Genomic DNA, 16,606 nt, shown 5'->3' on the forward strand with positions numbered 1-16,606 from the left:
ATCCATAGGCACCACACCGCTGGAAAAGCGGCCCACGAGTCAACAACAGCGTTATTCTACATGAATACACTCCATGAGACGGCCGCTTAGGCTAATGCACTAGCCGGGAGCGAGCGCACGGGGCTGAAGTAATCCTTTCTTCTTCTCTCTCTCTTACTCCGCCACTTCTCTCCCACGGTGAGCTCCCCCGGTTATTAAAGATGCTCGGTTACATTGTTAGCAAAAGTTTTGCCTCCCCAAAGCAGAAAACTCTACCAGAAAAATAACCGTAGTAAAGAACACAGATTTTTTGTGGCATTTGTCATGACCTGGGTTTGATTTGCCATGACCTGGGTTTGATTTGCCATGACTTGGGTTTGATTTGCCATGACCTGGGTGTGATTTGCCATGACCTGGGTTTGATTTGCCATGACCTGGGTTTGATTTGCCATGACCTGGGTTTGATTTGCCATGACCTGGGTTTGATTTGCCATGACCTGGGTTTGATTTGCCATGACCTGGGTTTGATTTGCCATGACCTGGGTGTGATTTGCCATGACCTGGGTTTGATTTGCCATGACCTGGGTTTGATTTGCCATGACCTGGGTTTGATTTGCCATGACCTGGGTTTGATTTGCCATGACCTGGGTTTGATTTGCCATGACCTGGGTTTGATTTGCCATGACCTGGGTGTGATTTGCCATGACCTGGGTTTGATTTGCCATGACCTGGGTTTGATTTGCCATGACCTGGGTTTGATTTGCCATGACCTGGGTTTGATTTGCCATGACCTGGGTTTGATTTGCCATGACCTGGGTTTGATTTGCCATGACCTAACCTGGGTTTGTTTTCTTCAACAGCGGAGGCAGATGAGACACGCAAATTAAATGTTGCTGTATTTTCCTGTCTCATTTGTTTGGAGGATATTGAAAATAGTGGTTTTAAAATTGCCGATTGTAAAGCTCACGTTAATCAGCGTGTCCAGGAGGGACTTTGAATTTTTACATTCGGGTAGAACATCACGCACAATAAACTGTCATACTTCATGTTTAAGGAAAGAGTAATGGGAAAAAGACAGAGCCCTGGAAAACACCATGCTACATTCTCGCAATGTGGTCCCCTTTTCACAAACTACACGTCCTATGTCACCAACTACACTTCCTACCTCAATAACTACACTTAATACGTCACCAACTACACTTAATACGTCACCAACTACACTTAATACGTCACCAACTACACTTAATACGTCACCAACTACACTTAATACGTCACCAACTACACTTAATACGTCACCAACTACACTTAATACGTCACCAACTACACTTCCTATGTCACCAACTACACTCCCTACCTCAATTAATACACTTAATATGTCACCAACTACACTTAATACGTCACCAACTACACATAATACGTCACCAACTACACTTAATGCGTCACCAACTACACTTAATGCGTCACCAACTACACTTCCTATGTCACCAACTACACTCCCTACCTCAATTAATACACTTAATATGTCACCAACTACACTTAATACGTCACCAACTACACATAATACGTCACCAACTACACTTAATGCATCACCAACTACACTTAATGCGTCACCAACTACACTTAATACGTCACCAACTACACTTCCTACGTCACCAACTACACTTAATACGTCACCAACTACACTTAATACGTCACCAACTACACTTAATACGTCACCTCATCAACACCAGAGGTGGCCAACTCTCTTCCTGGACAGCTAGTGGGTGTGCTTTTGTTCCAGCTCAACACACTTGGTCAGGTGAGTCAGGCTGGTGTGGTAGGCTGTAACTAATCAGCTGCACATCAGGACCTTGATCCTACTGTACTGAGTCATTGCACATGTCATTATACCATCAGATCAAAGACATGAGAGCTTTGCTTGCTTCCTCCAACTCAGTAACACCAGCAACTCCACTTCCTCCTAATGCCTCCTTAATACTTCCATTACCTGTCTAGAACAGACACACATACAAACGCCCTCTCACACACACTCTCTTGATAATCTCCCCCTCTCAACACACATTTACAGAAACAAATGAAAATACATCAAAACCCAATAAAAATCAAGAATTACAGCCTTGTGATAAAAATACAAAATAAAATAAAAAAAGAGAGATGTGAATAAGTGTGGAATGACAGGAAGGAAGTCTCTTAAAGCTTTACGCCGTTCCTGGGAGCGGGGGGCTTTATGGGTGCCCTATGATGTTCCCCAGTGATACTGCCAAACACACACTTTAATATGTGCTGAGTCAACCTTAAAATGAGTAATTCAATTAGGATCTGTCCCATTTAAATGTTATAAGAACTGGACATCTGACAGGAGACAAAAAGAGATCAGTGGCTAGCATCACACATACAGTGCATTCGGAAAGTTTTTTCAGACTTTTTCCACACTATGTTACATTTCAGTCTTATTCTAAAATGGATTAAATAGTTTTTTCCCCCCTCATCAATCTACACAATAGCCCATAATGACAAGGCAATTTTTTTTTTTATAGATATTTCAGCAAATTTACTAAAAATGAAAAACAGAAATACCTTATTTACATAAGTATTCGGAACCCTTTGCCATGAGACTCGAAATTGAGCTCAAAAGCATCCTGTTTCCTTTGATCATCCTTAAGATGTGTCTAAAACTTGATTAGAGTCCACCTGTGGTAAATTCAATTGATTGGACATGATTTGGAAAGGAACACACCTGCCTATATAAGGTTCCACAGTTGACAGTGCATGTCAGAGCAAAAACCAAGTCATGAGGTCGAAGGAACTGTCCATTGAGCTTGGAGACAGGATTGTGTCCAGGCACAGATCTTGGGAAGGGTACCAAGGTCCTCAAGAACACAGTGGCCTCCATCATTCTTAAATGGAAGAAGTTTGGAACCACCAAGACTCTTCCTAGAGCTGGCCGCCTGGCCAAACTGGAGAGAAGGACTTGGTCAGGGAGGTGACCAAGAACTCGATGGTTACTCTGACAGAGCTCCAGAATTCATCTGTGGAGATGGGAGAACCTTCTGGAAGGACATCCATCTCTACAGCACTCCACCAATCGGACCTTTCTGGTAGAGTGGCCAGACGGAAGCCACTCCTCAGTAAAAGGCACATGACAGGCTGCTTGGAGATTGCCAAAAGGCACCTAAAGACTCTCAGATCATAAGAAACAAGATTCTCTGGTGTGATGAAACCAAGAATGAACTCTTTGGCCTGAATGCCAAGCGTCACAACTGGAAGAAACCTGGCACCATCCCTACGTTGAAGCATGGTGGTGGCAGCATCATGCTGTGGGGATGTTTTTCAGTGGGGATGTTTTTCCCAGGGACTGGGACACTAGTCAGTATAGAGGGAAAGATGGATGGAGAGATCCTTGATTAAAACCTTCTCCAGAGCGCTCAGGACCTGATTGGGGCGAAGGTTCATATTCCAACAGGACAATAACCCTAAGCACAAAGCCAAACAATGCATGAGTGTCTTCGGGACAGTCTCTAAATGTCCTTAACCTCTTGAAACTAGGGGGCACTATTTTTATTTTAGGAAAAATAACGGTCCCAAAGTAAACCGCATATTTCTCAGGACCAGATGCTAGAATATGCATATAATTGACGGCTTAGGATAGAAAACACTCTAAAGTTTCCAAAACTGTAAAAATATTGTCTGTGAGTATAACAGAACTGATATTGCAGGTGAAATCCTGAGAAAAATCCAATCAGGAAGTGACTCTTATTTTGAAACCCCTGTCTTTCTATGCATCCCTATTGCCCATTGAAAGGGATATCAACCAGATTCCTTTTTCTGTAGGTTTTAACTCCAACCCTGTTCCTGGAGAGATACCGTCCTGTAGGTTTTAACTCCAACCCTGTTCCTGGAGAGATGTCCTCCTGTAGGTTTGAACTCTGACCCTGTTCCTGGAGAGATTCCCTCCTGTAGGTTTGAACTCTGACCCTGTTCCTGGTGAGCTACCCTCCTGTAGGTTTGAACTCCAACCCTGTTCCTGGAGAGTTACCCTCCTGTAGGTTTGAACTCCAACCCTGTTCCTGGAGAGTTACCCTCCTGTAGGTTTGAACTCCAACCCTGTTCCTGAAGAGCTACCCTCCTGTAGGTTTTCACTCCAAACCTAGCTGTGACTAACCTGATTCAGTTTATCAACCAGCTAATTATTAGAATAAGGTGTGCTATATTAAGATTGGAACAAAAACCTACAGGACGGTATCTCTCCAGGAACAGGGTTAGAGTTCAAACCTACAGGATAGTATCTCTCCAGGAACATGGTTGGCGTTCAAACCTACAGGACGGTATCTCTCCAGAAACAGGGTTGGAGTTAAAACCTACAGGACGGTATCTCTCCAGGAACAGGGTTGGAGAGCCTTGATGTACACACCTCAATGCATTAATGTAAGCATGCAGACGCCCGTTTAGACACACATGTAAGCTTGACTGTGCATGAATCACACACACCACACGAAGCACACACAGACATTGTGGCTGCAGACTTCAAAGCAACCAGCTGCTCTGTGTCACTCTTCTTTCTAATGACAGTTCATGAATATATTTCACCCACTTATGACACTAAAATGAGCACACACTAAAATGCTGAATGCTAATGAAAAACAAACACACACAGGTAGACAGACAACAAATATAATGGTTGCCTAACATGAGCCAGGGCTGGTATTTGGCTGCGATCAAAAGGAGAAAGGCAGGTTGCTCTTTCTCCCCTGGTCACTTAGCACCGCGCTACGAGCCTTTTGATCAGGCAATTAGGAGGGCACTTCATAGGCAGGTGGCGTGGATGCGAGGACCCCAGATCATCAGTGTAAACACACAGCATCTCTGACCCAACAGCATGACTCATGTTGTAATTAAGGCCAACAACAACAGCAAACAAGGAACAGCTTAAATTAGATGAAAACATGACAGCTTTTGAGAGGACAAAAATGTAAGAAAGATACTAAATATTAATATTTATAGTAAAAGCATGAATACCAACAAATCTGTATAATTGGGCGTGTTTACGTTTTGGTCGGCATTGGAAGTCTAAATGGATATTTCAAAGACCGTGGCCAGCCCTCTTGAGAGAATGAGACTACCATTGTTGAGCTCAGTTCAGTTGTGGTGGAAACGTGTAGCATTCAGTAGTCAACCATGAAAGACGTTGGGATTTGCTTTGATCTTGTACTGTTAATTATCAAATGCATGGCTGTTTCAATAAACCATAGATCAGGGTTCCCCAACCGGCGGCCCGTGTGCCGAATTTGGCCGGAATACTTATGTAAATGTAATATATAAGCTTTTAAAAAATAAAAAATAAACATTTGCAAACATTTCTAAAAACCTGTTTTTGCTTTGTCATTATGGGGTATTGCGTGTAGATTGATGAGGGAAAAAATACTTAATCCATTTTAGAATAAGGCTGTAACTCAACAAAATGTGGGAAAAGTCAAGGGGTCTGAATACATTCCAAATGCGCTGTATATATATTTTTAATTTGTGGAATTTTCATTGTTGGACATAAAAGACTAAAAACACCAGGAAATCAGCTCTAAGTTATATTAATTTAAGAAATCTGTTCCCAAGTATTCCCACGCATAATAGAGAGACACGTGATCGTATGTAAATGTAAGCAAGGTTTGAAATGATTATGTTTTAGTCAAACATTATATATGTTTTTTGCTTCTTGTGGTCAATTTGCAGTCTACAAATGATTTGTAATTATGTTCCGGCCCCCTGACCATCCGCTCAAGAAAAAAAATTGACCCGCGGCTGAATCTAGTTGATGATCCCTGCCACAGATGTATCAGGAAATGTGAAGGTTTAGCGGACCATAGAGTTGTGCAAGGTGTGTTATGACTACTAAAAGCAATTCTTCAATATACAGTAGGCCAAGTGAATAACCCCCCCACCCCCAAAAATAACTTTATCGATGGCAATTTGAATGCACAGAGAAACTGTGACGAAAACCTGAGGCCGATTGTGAGGCCGACATTTTTTAAAGGTATCTGTGACCAACAGATGCATCTCTCCATTCCCTGTCATGTAAAATCCATAGATTAGGACCTAATGAATTTATTTCAAATGTTCAGTATACATATACAGTACCGGTCAACAGTTTGGACACACCTACTCATTCCAGGGTTTTTCTTTATTTTTACAATTTTATACACTGTAGCATAATAGTGAAAACATCAAAACTATGAAATAACACATCTGGAATCATGTAGTAACCAAAAATGTGTTAAACAAATAAAAATAAATGTTATATTTAACATTCTTCACAGTAGCCACAGCTTTGAACACTCTTGGCATTCTCTCAACCAGCTTTTGGGCTCCTGAGTGCGCAGCGGTCTAAGGCACTGCATCTCAGTGCTAGAGGAGTCCCTACAGACCCTGGTTTGATTCTAGGCTGTATCACAACTGGCCGTGATTAAAGGTTAACTTTATATATATATTTTTAAAATGAGGTAGTCACCTGGAATTCATTTAAATGAACAGGTGTGCCTTGTTAAAAGTTAACTTGTGGGCCTCCCGGGTGGCGCAGTGGTTAAGGGGCGCTCTACTGCAGCGCCAGCTGTGCCACCAGAGACTCTGGGTTCGCGCCCAGGCTCTGTCATAACCAATTGTTTAGTAGCTACTATCTTGTCTCATCGCTACAACTCCCGTACGGGCTCGGGAGAGACGAAGGTTGAAAGTCAAGCGTCCGCCGATACACAACCCAACCAAGCCGCACTGCTTCTTAACACAGCTGGTTGAGAGAATGCCAAGAGTGTGCAAAGCTGTCATCAAGGGAAAGGGTGGCTACTTTTAAGAATCTCAAATATAAAATATACTTTTTTGGTTACTACATAATTCCATGTGTTATTTCATAGCTTTGATGTCTTCCCTATTATTCTACAACGTAGAAAATGTTAAAAATAAAGAAAAACCCTGGAATTAATCCTATCTGTAGAATAATCCTATAATAATCCAAATGTATTTACTTTTGAGTGATATAACAATATTTACCATTTGGAGCTTCCCTTTGAGTCAATGTTTTGTGGTCCTTTACTCAACTGGTAGTAAGCACAGGGGAGGCTAAAGAATGTTTTGTGGTCCTTTACTCAACTGGTAGTAAGCACAGGGGAGGCTAAAGAATGTTTTGTGGTCCTTTACTCAACTGGTAGTAAGCACAGGGGAGGCTAAAGAATGTTTTGTGGTCCTTTACTCAACTGGTAGTAAGCACAGGGGAGGCTAAAGAATGTTTTGTGGTCCTTTACTCAACTGGTAGTAAGCACAGGGGAGGCTAAAGAATGTTTTGTGGTCCTTTACTCAACTGGTAGTAAGCACAGGGAGGCTAAAGAATGTTTTGTGGTCCTTTACTCAACTGGTAGTAAGCAAAGGGGAGGCTAAAGAATGTTTTGTGGTCCTTTACTCAACTGGTAGTAAGCAAAGGGAGGCTAAAGAATGTTTTGTGGTCCTTTACTCAACTGGTAGTAAGCACAGGGAGGCTAAAGAATGTTTTGTGGTCCTTTACTCAACTGGTAGTAAGCACAGGGGAGGCTAAAGAATGTTTTGTGGTCCTTTACTCAACTGGTAGTAAGCAAAGGGGAGGCTAAAGAATGTTTTGTGGTCCTTTACTCAACTGGTAGTAAGCACAGGGAGGCTAAAGAATGTTTTGTGGTCCTTTACTCAACTGGTAGTAAGCAAAGGGGAGGCTAAAGAATGTTTTGTGGTCCTTTACTCAACTGGTAGTAAGCAAAGGGGAGGCTAAAGAATGTTTTGTGGTCCTTTACTCAACTGGTAGTAAGCAAAGGGGAGGCTAAAGAATGTTTTGTACATTTCAAAATATATTTATTTATATTATTATTATTTTGGGGGGGGAACTCAGCGTCTCAACTTAAAAATAGTAGAATACACAAGGTGCAATTTTGAAATTTGGTTGTGGGCCCCACCCCCATCAATGTTGTCCATCCCTGCATTAGAGGGATAGTACCACTCGTGAGAATTGGATATGTAGTGTCTATAAATGTCTGTGTGTGTGTCTCACCACATCGTTGGGCAGGCTTTGGAGGTCATCAAAGGGTGTTTCTAGGGTGTTGGTGTCTACGTTGAGGACTACTACGTCATCCAGGGCCATCCCCCTCACCTTCTGCAGGGAGAGAGACACGGAGAGAGGACTTTACACTTCCACACAAACATGAGACACATGTACACACACACACGCAGGCAGTCAGGTAGACACACACTCTCTCTCTTATGAGTTGGGTTTGTAAACGGTCTGTGGTGAGGAACTTACCTCCATTAGGCTGGAATGTACTCCAATGAGGTAGGGCATGGGCGCACTGCAAAACACAAACACATAATAAATAACCATGATTGTGAGACAAAAGTGTTTAAACACTGCATGATCTCAGCCAAAACCACCAAAGAGTCATATATCAACCACATTAGCAGAGTAATGGGAAACAAACAGAGACTTGAGTACTTTGTTCTTTTATCATGATCATGATCATTGTGACGCACATCGAACCGATTTTGTACACATGCACATTCAGGGCAACACTTTGACATTGCAAGAAAACCAAAACATTTTATTGTTGTCGTATTCCTTCATCGTCAACCTTCCATACGGTTCCACTCTAATTTATTTAATTTTTTTCCCCCACAGTTTATGGCTACAAAATAGAGTCCATTGAAATGTTACCACAGTGAGACAAGAAGTAGTGGGGATTAAAAATGTTTTACTTTCCCAGCATACTGGAGTGTTTGTGTGTGTCTCTATGTGTGTGTGTGTGTGTGTGTGTGTGCGTATGTTTGTGGTGTGTACACCAGAGGGTTGGACCTGTGGGGCTAGACTAGGGACCCTCAGACACTAAGACACCACCATAGAAGAGATATGGCTGATTGGGTAATGGTCTGAAGGATAAAACGAGGAAGGGAGGGAGAGAGAAAGGGAGAGAGAAAGGGAGGGAGGGAGAAGGAGGGATGTTAGAAACCTGTCAGCCTGAGAGGGGGTGATGAAGACAGACCTGAAAACACTTAATTAACTGTGCTCTTCTCCATGTCTCCATCTCCTCAGCCTAGCGTGACATTCAATTAAAATACAGCGGCAAGCGGAGAAAAAGCCACAACAACTCAAGGGATCAAAAAGTAGTGGAAAGCATAACAAAACCAGAATATAAATAAAAAAATATCCGATTGGATGTTTTTGGATGACGGTAATCGTCCACACAGCCAATTATTTATTGTGAGCTGTGAAAAACGGGGGAAGTGAAATGTAGCCCTTGCGTCGAGTTTGAGCCGCTAAGGCCAAGTTAAGCCGAGGGGTTAGCTTCCTAAGCTGGAAGCGCCATCGCCATCTTCTCAAAAGCTGATGTCGAATTAGCTCTCGGCAACCATCTTTTTTAGGTCCTCATTACAAAAAGCCTTTCTCTTGGTTTACCCTCAGTTGATGGGAAAGTATATAGGAACGATTAGCAATATTTGAGAGAAGGAAAAGATATGGAGAGAAAGAAAAAACAGAGCAATAATTAGCTTATTGCACCTCTTCCCCCCCACCCTGTCGTGAACAACCACATTAATTAACACTGTCAGGTTACCACGAGAGAGAAAATCAGCTGTTGTTCCTTATTTCCCTTTCCCAAACATACAATCTTCGTTTACGTAAATGCCACTTAAAATGGCAGCTCGTCATTGGTGTATGATTTTAATGAAGCCAATGGTATTAACTGGGGTCAGTCATTCATAAAATGTCTTTGGGTCTGTGACCCTCAATTAAAGACATTCCTAGACTCAATTATATTATTCCTCAGCTCTCCATCCTTTTCAATACTTAATGAATGTGTACAAAATGTATACAAAAGTATGTGGACACCTTTTCAAATGAGTGGATTCGGCTATTTCAGCCACACCCATTGCTGACAGGTGTATGAAATCGAACACACAGCCATGCAATCTCCATAGACGTACATTGGCAGTAGAATGGCCTCACTGATGAGCTCAGTGACATTCAACGTGGCACCATCATAGGATACCACCTTTCCAACAAGTCAGTTCGTCAAATTTCTGCCCTGCTAGAGCGGCACCGGAAACATCAGAGAGAAGAAATGGCTCAGTCGCAGAGTGGTAGGCCATACAAGCCCACAGAACAGGACTGCCAAGTGCTGAAGCATGTAGTGTGTAAAAAGCGTCTGTCCTCGGTTGCAACGAGGGCTGTGGCAGTCACGAAATTACGTCAGCCAGTAATTGTCAAGCAAATAACTGTTGGTCTCACGGTAATTGACTGTTAATTAACATAAACACATTTAGCATCTCCTGGCTTGCACACTTGCTGACCTTTGGAACATACACATTTAACATTTAAATCCATTTAATATAGCCTACACCTTCACAATAAATCCAATTTTTATTTTAGACAGGTCTAAAGAAGCACGATATGAATAAAATGTAGTCTATTTCAGAAGAACAGAATAGCATACTCTGTTGTCCTTATATTAGGTCCTGATCTGCCTTTGCCATACAGCTGTGGCTACACTAATTCATTTAGCAGACAAGATTGGCTTAAAATTCAGTGGCATTATAATATATTGTTTTATAGTATGAAGAATACAATTGAACAAAGCTGAATAAAATAAAGGGTATTCTCTACAAATGATTTGAGGGAGTGCGTACATGCGGCTATTCTGTGTTGAGCGTTTAAAAATAAAGAGGTACTACTATATGCTTAAATTAGAGTTATTAATGTGACTTGTTGTTCTACAAACATTGGGCTATATGTTTTGATTTTGTAATACTTTGTAAGGCTGCATGATGTGACTCTAACTATGATTTGAAAAAAGTTGCTTGAAAGGCATGATCTCTGCTTTGTTTTAGTTTTTTTACGCAGGCTGTACACACTTCACCAGTCTTTCATTCACAATTTGACAAGCACTTGATATTGTCTCGAATTTCACAGCTGCATCCCTTTTGTGTGGCTGTAATGCAATCTAAATGCAAACTAAAGCTCATGCTTTTTGTGCCCTTCTCCCAGAGTGCTGCGTTGTGCCCTTCTCCCAGAGTGCTGCGTTGTGCCCTTGGCCCGGAGTGCTGCGCAGAGCCGAATCACCTCTCATTCACATAGCTCTCCATCACATGATCGGGTCTTTCTCAAAGGCTACAAGTGAAGACAGACACGTCGGGGACGCAATTGCGTGCATCCTTATCCAATTCTGAGGCTCATATTGAAGATATTGGAAGCACTGTCCACATTTACCTTTCGTCAGCCAACAAGATGAGTAGGCCTAATGAACAGCAAAAGCACTAGCCTATGTCAATCTATTATCCCACATAGTACAAAAGTCGACCTATTCTATTCTGTGCGATAAATAAATATTCCAAACATACATTTGAAGTCGGAAGTTTACATACACTTAGGTTGGAGTCATTAAAACTATTTTTTCAACCACCCCACAAATTTCTTGTTAACAAACTATAGTTTTGGCAAGTCGGTTAGGACATCTATTTTGTGCATGACAAGTAATTTTTCCAACAATTGTTTACAGACAGATTTTTTCACTTATAATTCACTGTATCACAATTCCAAGTTGACTGTGCCTTTAAACAGCTTGGAAAATTCAAGAAAATTATGTCCTGGCTATTGAGCTTCTGAAATGGCTAATTGACATAATTTTAGTCAATTGGAGGTGTACCTGTGGATGTTTTTCAAGGCCTACCTTCAAACCCAGTGCCTCTCTGCTTGACATCATGGGAAAATCAAAACAAATCAGCCAAGACCTCAGAAAAAAATGTAGACCTCCACAAGTGTTGTTCATCCTTGGGAGCAATTGCCAAATGCCTGAAGGGACCACGTTCATCTGTACAAACAATAGTACGCAAGTAAAAACACCATGGGACCACGTAGCCGTCATACCGCTCAGGAAGGAGACACGTTCTGTCTCCTAGAGATGAGCGTACTGTGGTTCAAAAAGTGCAAATCAATCCCAGAACAACAGCAAAGGACCCTGTGAAGATGCTGGAGGAAACAGGTAAAAAAGTATCTATATCCACAGTAAAACGAGTCCTATATCTCAATAACCTGAAAGGCCGCTTAGCAAGAAAGAAGCCACTGCTCCAAACCACCATAAAAAAGACTTGCAAGGTTGTCCCCATCTGCAACTGCACATGGGGACAAAGATGGTACTTTTTGGAGAAATTTCCTTTAGTCTGATGAAACAAAAAGGGAACTGTTTGGCCATAATGACCATCGTTATATTTGGGGGAAAAAGGGGGAGGCTTGCAAGCCCGAAGAAAACCATCACAACCATGAAGCACGGGGGTGGCAGCATCAAGTTGTGGGGGTGCTTTGCTGCAGGAGGGACTGGTGCACTTCACAAAATAGATGGCATCATGAGGAATGAAAATTATGTGGTTATATTGAAGCAACCTCTGAAGATATCAGTCAGGAAGTTAAAGCTTGGTCGCAAATGGGTCTTCCATATGGACAATGACCCCAAGCATACTTCCAAAGTTGTGGCAAAATGGCCAAAATTCACCCAACTTATTGTGGGAAGCTTGTGGAAGACTACCTGAAATGTTTGACCCAAGTTAAACAATTTAAAGGCAATGCTACCAAATACTATTTGAGTGTATGTAAACTTCTGACCCACTGGGAATGTGATGAAAGAAATAAAAGCTGAAATAAATCACTCTCTACTATTATTCTGACATTTCACATTCTTAAAATAAAGTGGTGATCCTAACTGACCTAAGGCAGGGCATTTTTACTAGGATTAAATATCAGGAATTGTGAAAAACTGAGTTTAAATGTATTTGGCTAAGGTGTATGTAAACTTCCGACTTCAACTGTATGTTTTTCAGAAACAGGAAATAGGTTCAGATTTTGGACAAGCACATCATCGTACTCGTCAGTCTTTACATTAGACACGCTGCATCATGACATTCATATTCTAATTCTATGTGCGGGGCACATCTTGATCATGTGATAAATGGATGGTGACCAAGCATTATAAAAGGCTTTGTTCGCCATATTCATAAAGACATGGGGAACGTCATACCGCCTCCCTACATGCCACACAACGTCATACCGCCTCCCTACATGCCACACAACGTCATACCGCCTCCCTACATGCCACACAACGTCATACCGCCTCCCTACATGCCACACAAATAGAGCCAGTGTCATGTGTCTGAGCTGTCCAGACAAGGGTTAAAAACTGTGGACATTTCTTTTCAAATTTGCACAGACAAAATGGCACTCCGATCCGAGACTCATGAGAGGTGCAAAGTTGGGATGTACAGTCCTTACTGAAATAAACACACCAGAAATCCGGACAATCGTCACTTGTTATGGGGTGGAAGGGGGGTGGGGGGTGCGGGGTGCGGGTGGAAACGGGGTACATTTTGGATACTGTCAACAGTGGGGTCAAGTGTGTTGAGTCCATCAACATGCTGAATGTGAGTGTTCTGTTAGAAAATGGTGAGTGCTACACACTAGAGGCAGAATCTGCATCTAGCCACACATGTAGCTAGATATGTAGCTGATATCTGTATGTAGCCACACATGTAGCTAGATATGTAGCTGATATCTGTATGTAGCCACGTATGTAGCTAGATATGTAGCTGATATCTGTATGTAGCCACATATGTAGCTAGATATATAGCTGATATCTGTATGTAGCCACGCATGTAGCTGATACAGCATGAACCAACGGATAGGGGGAAAACTCTTCTAAGTCCCACACCTTGGTGTTACAATGTGACACGCTTGGAGTTGGAGACAAGCGCTTTAAAAAAATGAATATGCCATTTAACAGATGCTTTTATCCACAGGGACTTACGTGCATGCATATGGGTGGTGCTGGGAAACAAACCCCACTATCCTGGTGTTGCAAGCGCCATGCTCTACCAACTGAGCTACAGATGACCATTGTGGTTACTCACCAGCAGTAGTCTATGAGGTGCTGAGGCAGGACAGGAATGTAAACGTGTTGCCAATACATTGGGTACATCATGGCCGCCGACCCGTGAACACAAGCCGTTAACTGTGGTGGAGGGAGAGAGTACATAACACCACAATCACACACCATACAGCATAATATGGCATATAACTATTTCTCACGGGTTCATTTGGAAATATACATTATATTGACAGATCCACAATGGAATATTTGAGTTATATAACTATTCCTTGCATTGCCATATTGTAGAAAATACATTGACAGATTATTGTGCAAAGAAAGTTCCAACTGCACTATGTCAATGTTTGGAGTTCTGTGGGGACACACACACACACACACAGGGACACACACACACACAGGGACACACACACAGGGACACACACACACAGGGACATACACACACACAGGGACATACACACACACACAGGGACACACACAGGGACATACACACACACAGGGACATACACACACACAGGGACAGGGACACACACACAGGGACACACACACACACACACAGGGACACACACACAGGGACACACACACAGGGACACACACACACAGGGACACACACACACAGGGACACACACACAGGGACACACACACACAGGGACACACACACACAGGGACACACACACAGGGACACACACACACAGGGATACACACTCCAAGAGTAAATTGGCCATTACTCATGGCATCAAAGCCACCCCATAAATGATACAAATTACACCACCGGAAATTAGACCAGCAACAGTTCCCATGACTGACGTTTAATATCTCACGTGACAAATTCCGCTCCTTTGTGTGTTAAGGTAGGAGGAATGTAGTGCCGGGCAAACGAACGCAGCCGTTGATCAAACTAAGATGGCACCGTTGAACGCTGGCAGATGTGTCAATAATAGCGGTGTTGCTCAACCACAACAGACATTCCCCAGAATAACAGCGTTTGTCTGAGACGCTGTTTAAGTATGTGGGTTTCTATATTCAGAGCAGATGATTGATCATAAAACGTGCCCCCCCCACAGTCAATCAAACTGGCCAACTCGGAGATTCTGACAATTTTACTTTGATTTAAGATGGGGGGAGGAAAACGTTGTGGCAGCGTTTGTCTAAGGGACTCGTTATAGGGAATGGGGTGTGGGGAGAAAGAGCCCCTGGGGAACGCTCGTCCACAGCCATGTCAGGTAAAGTATTTTTCACGTCAAACAGGAAGACTGGGATTCCTTGGATGAATCATATCCCTTTTTAATGGGGAGGAGGAGGACATGTGTGGTTTCTGTTTTGGTAAAAAAAAAAATATGAGGAACATTCAGCTTTTCTCCCACGGCTCTGGTCAACAGTAGTGCACCATATAGGGAATATGGTAACATTTGAGATGTGCCCCTCGTTTCTATTCCTCAATAATCACTGATATGTTTAAGGAATAGAGGTCTCCCCATATTCACTGATATGTTAAAGGAATAGAGGTCTCCCCATATTCACTGATATGTTAAAGGAATAGAGGTCTCCCCATATTCACTGATATGTTAAAGGAATAGAGGTCTCCCCATATTCACTGATATGTTAAAGGAATAGAGGTCTCCCCATATTCTTCAAAGAACATGGTCATGTTTTGATGTAAAATAATTGTTATACCTCGCAATTCTAGAATAAGTCCTCTTTGCTACTACATGTTCAGGTGTAGCTTTCTAAACAAGCATCCACCCTGACAAGAGTATTTTCCCATTGGGCTTGTGAACAACTTCCCTTTTACAGTATGTGTTAAAAACAGCACATAAACTGGGCTTCGCTAATCAAAAACCCATACACACATTAGTAACTTTAACAGGCCGAGAGGGCAGGAGGGGCTTAATTATATAGTGGCGATATCACATAATGGAAGACTTAGGAATGCCTCATAAAAGCTTAATTGAAGACAATGCTTTGTATGGTACAGTACAAGAAAAGAAGGCTTATTCAGGAAGTATTTACACCTCAACTTTTTCTACATTCACACAAAGTGGGAGTAAAATGGGTTGAATTGAATTGATTGAATTGTCTTTTTTTGTCAACGATCTATACCAAATACTCAAATTATGAAAAATTGGAAGAAAAATGTGAACATTCCCCCCCCATCTACCAATAGGTGCCCTTCTTTGCAAGGCATTGGAAACCCTCCCTTGTCTTTGTGGTTGAATCTGTGTTTGAAAGTCACTGCTCGACTGCGGGACCTTACAGATAATTGTATGTGTGGGGTACAGTGATCAGGTGGTCATTCAAAAATCATTATTAAACACTATTATTTCACACAGAGTGAGTCCATGCAACATATTGTGTAACTTGTTAAGCAAATGTTTACTCCTTAACTTATTAAGGCTTGCCATGACAAAGGGCTTGAATACTTATTGACTCAAGACATTTCAGCTTTTCATTTTAAATGAATTTGTAAAAATGTCTAAAAACATAATTACACTTTCACATTATTGGTATTGTGTGTTGGCCAGTGACAAAAATCTCAATTAAATCCATTTAACATTCAGGCTGTAACACAACAAAATGTGGAAAAAGTCAAGAGGTGTGAATACTTTCTGAAGGCCCTGTATGTGTAAGGAGATGTTTTTAGCAGGTGACAAGCTCTTCAGACAGTCCTCTCTATACAAAAAGGCGTGAAGAGGGTTATAGCTTTAACG

The 16,606-nt window shown here is 42.0% G+C and overlaps 1 protein-coding gene across 5 annotated transcripts in view; it reads right to left on the reverse strand.

The window, feature by feature from the left end:
• Positions 1 to 16,606, reverse strand: part of dennd1a (DENN/MADD domain containing 1A) — a 158,624-nt gene that overhangs the window by 30,140 nt on the left and 111,878 nt on the right. For all 5 annotated transcript variants that reach the window (XM_042302629.1, XM_042302630.1, XM_042302628.1 and 2 more), the window contains 3 exons: positions 13,924 to 14,024; positions 8,282 to 8,327; positions 8,033 to 8,134 (listed from right to left, as the gene is read on the reverse strand). In XM_042302629.1, the coding sequence (XP_042158563.1) occupies positions 8,033 to 8,134; positions 8,282 to 8,327; positions 13,924 to 14,024 (249 nt within the window). The remainder of the gene's footprint in view (positions 1 to 8,032; positions 8,135 to 8,281; positions 8,328 to 13,923; positions 14,025 to 16,606) is intronic.

This window comes from Oncorhynchus tshawytscha, linkage group LG20 (genome assembly GCF_018296145.1).
Source record: "Oncorhynchus tshawytscha isolate Ot180627B linkage group LG20, Otsh_v2.0, whole genome shotgun sequence".
Classification (NCBI taxonomy): Eukaryota; Metazoa; Chordata; class Actinopteri; order Salmoniformes; family Salmonidae; genus Oncorhynchus; species Oncorhynchus tshawytscha.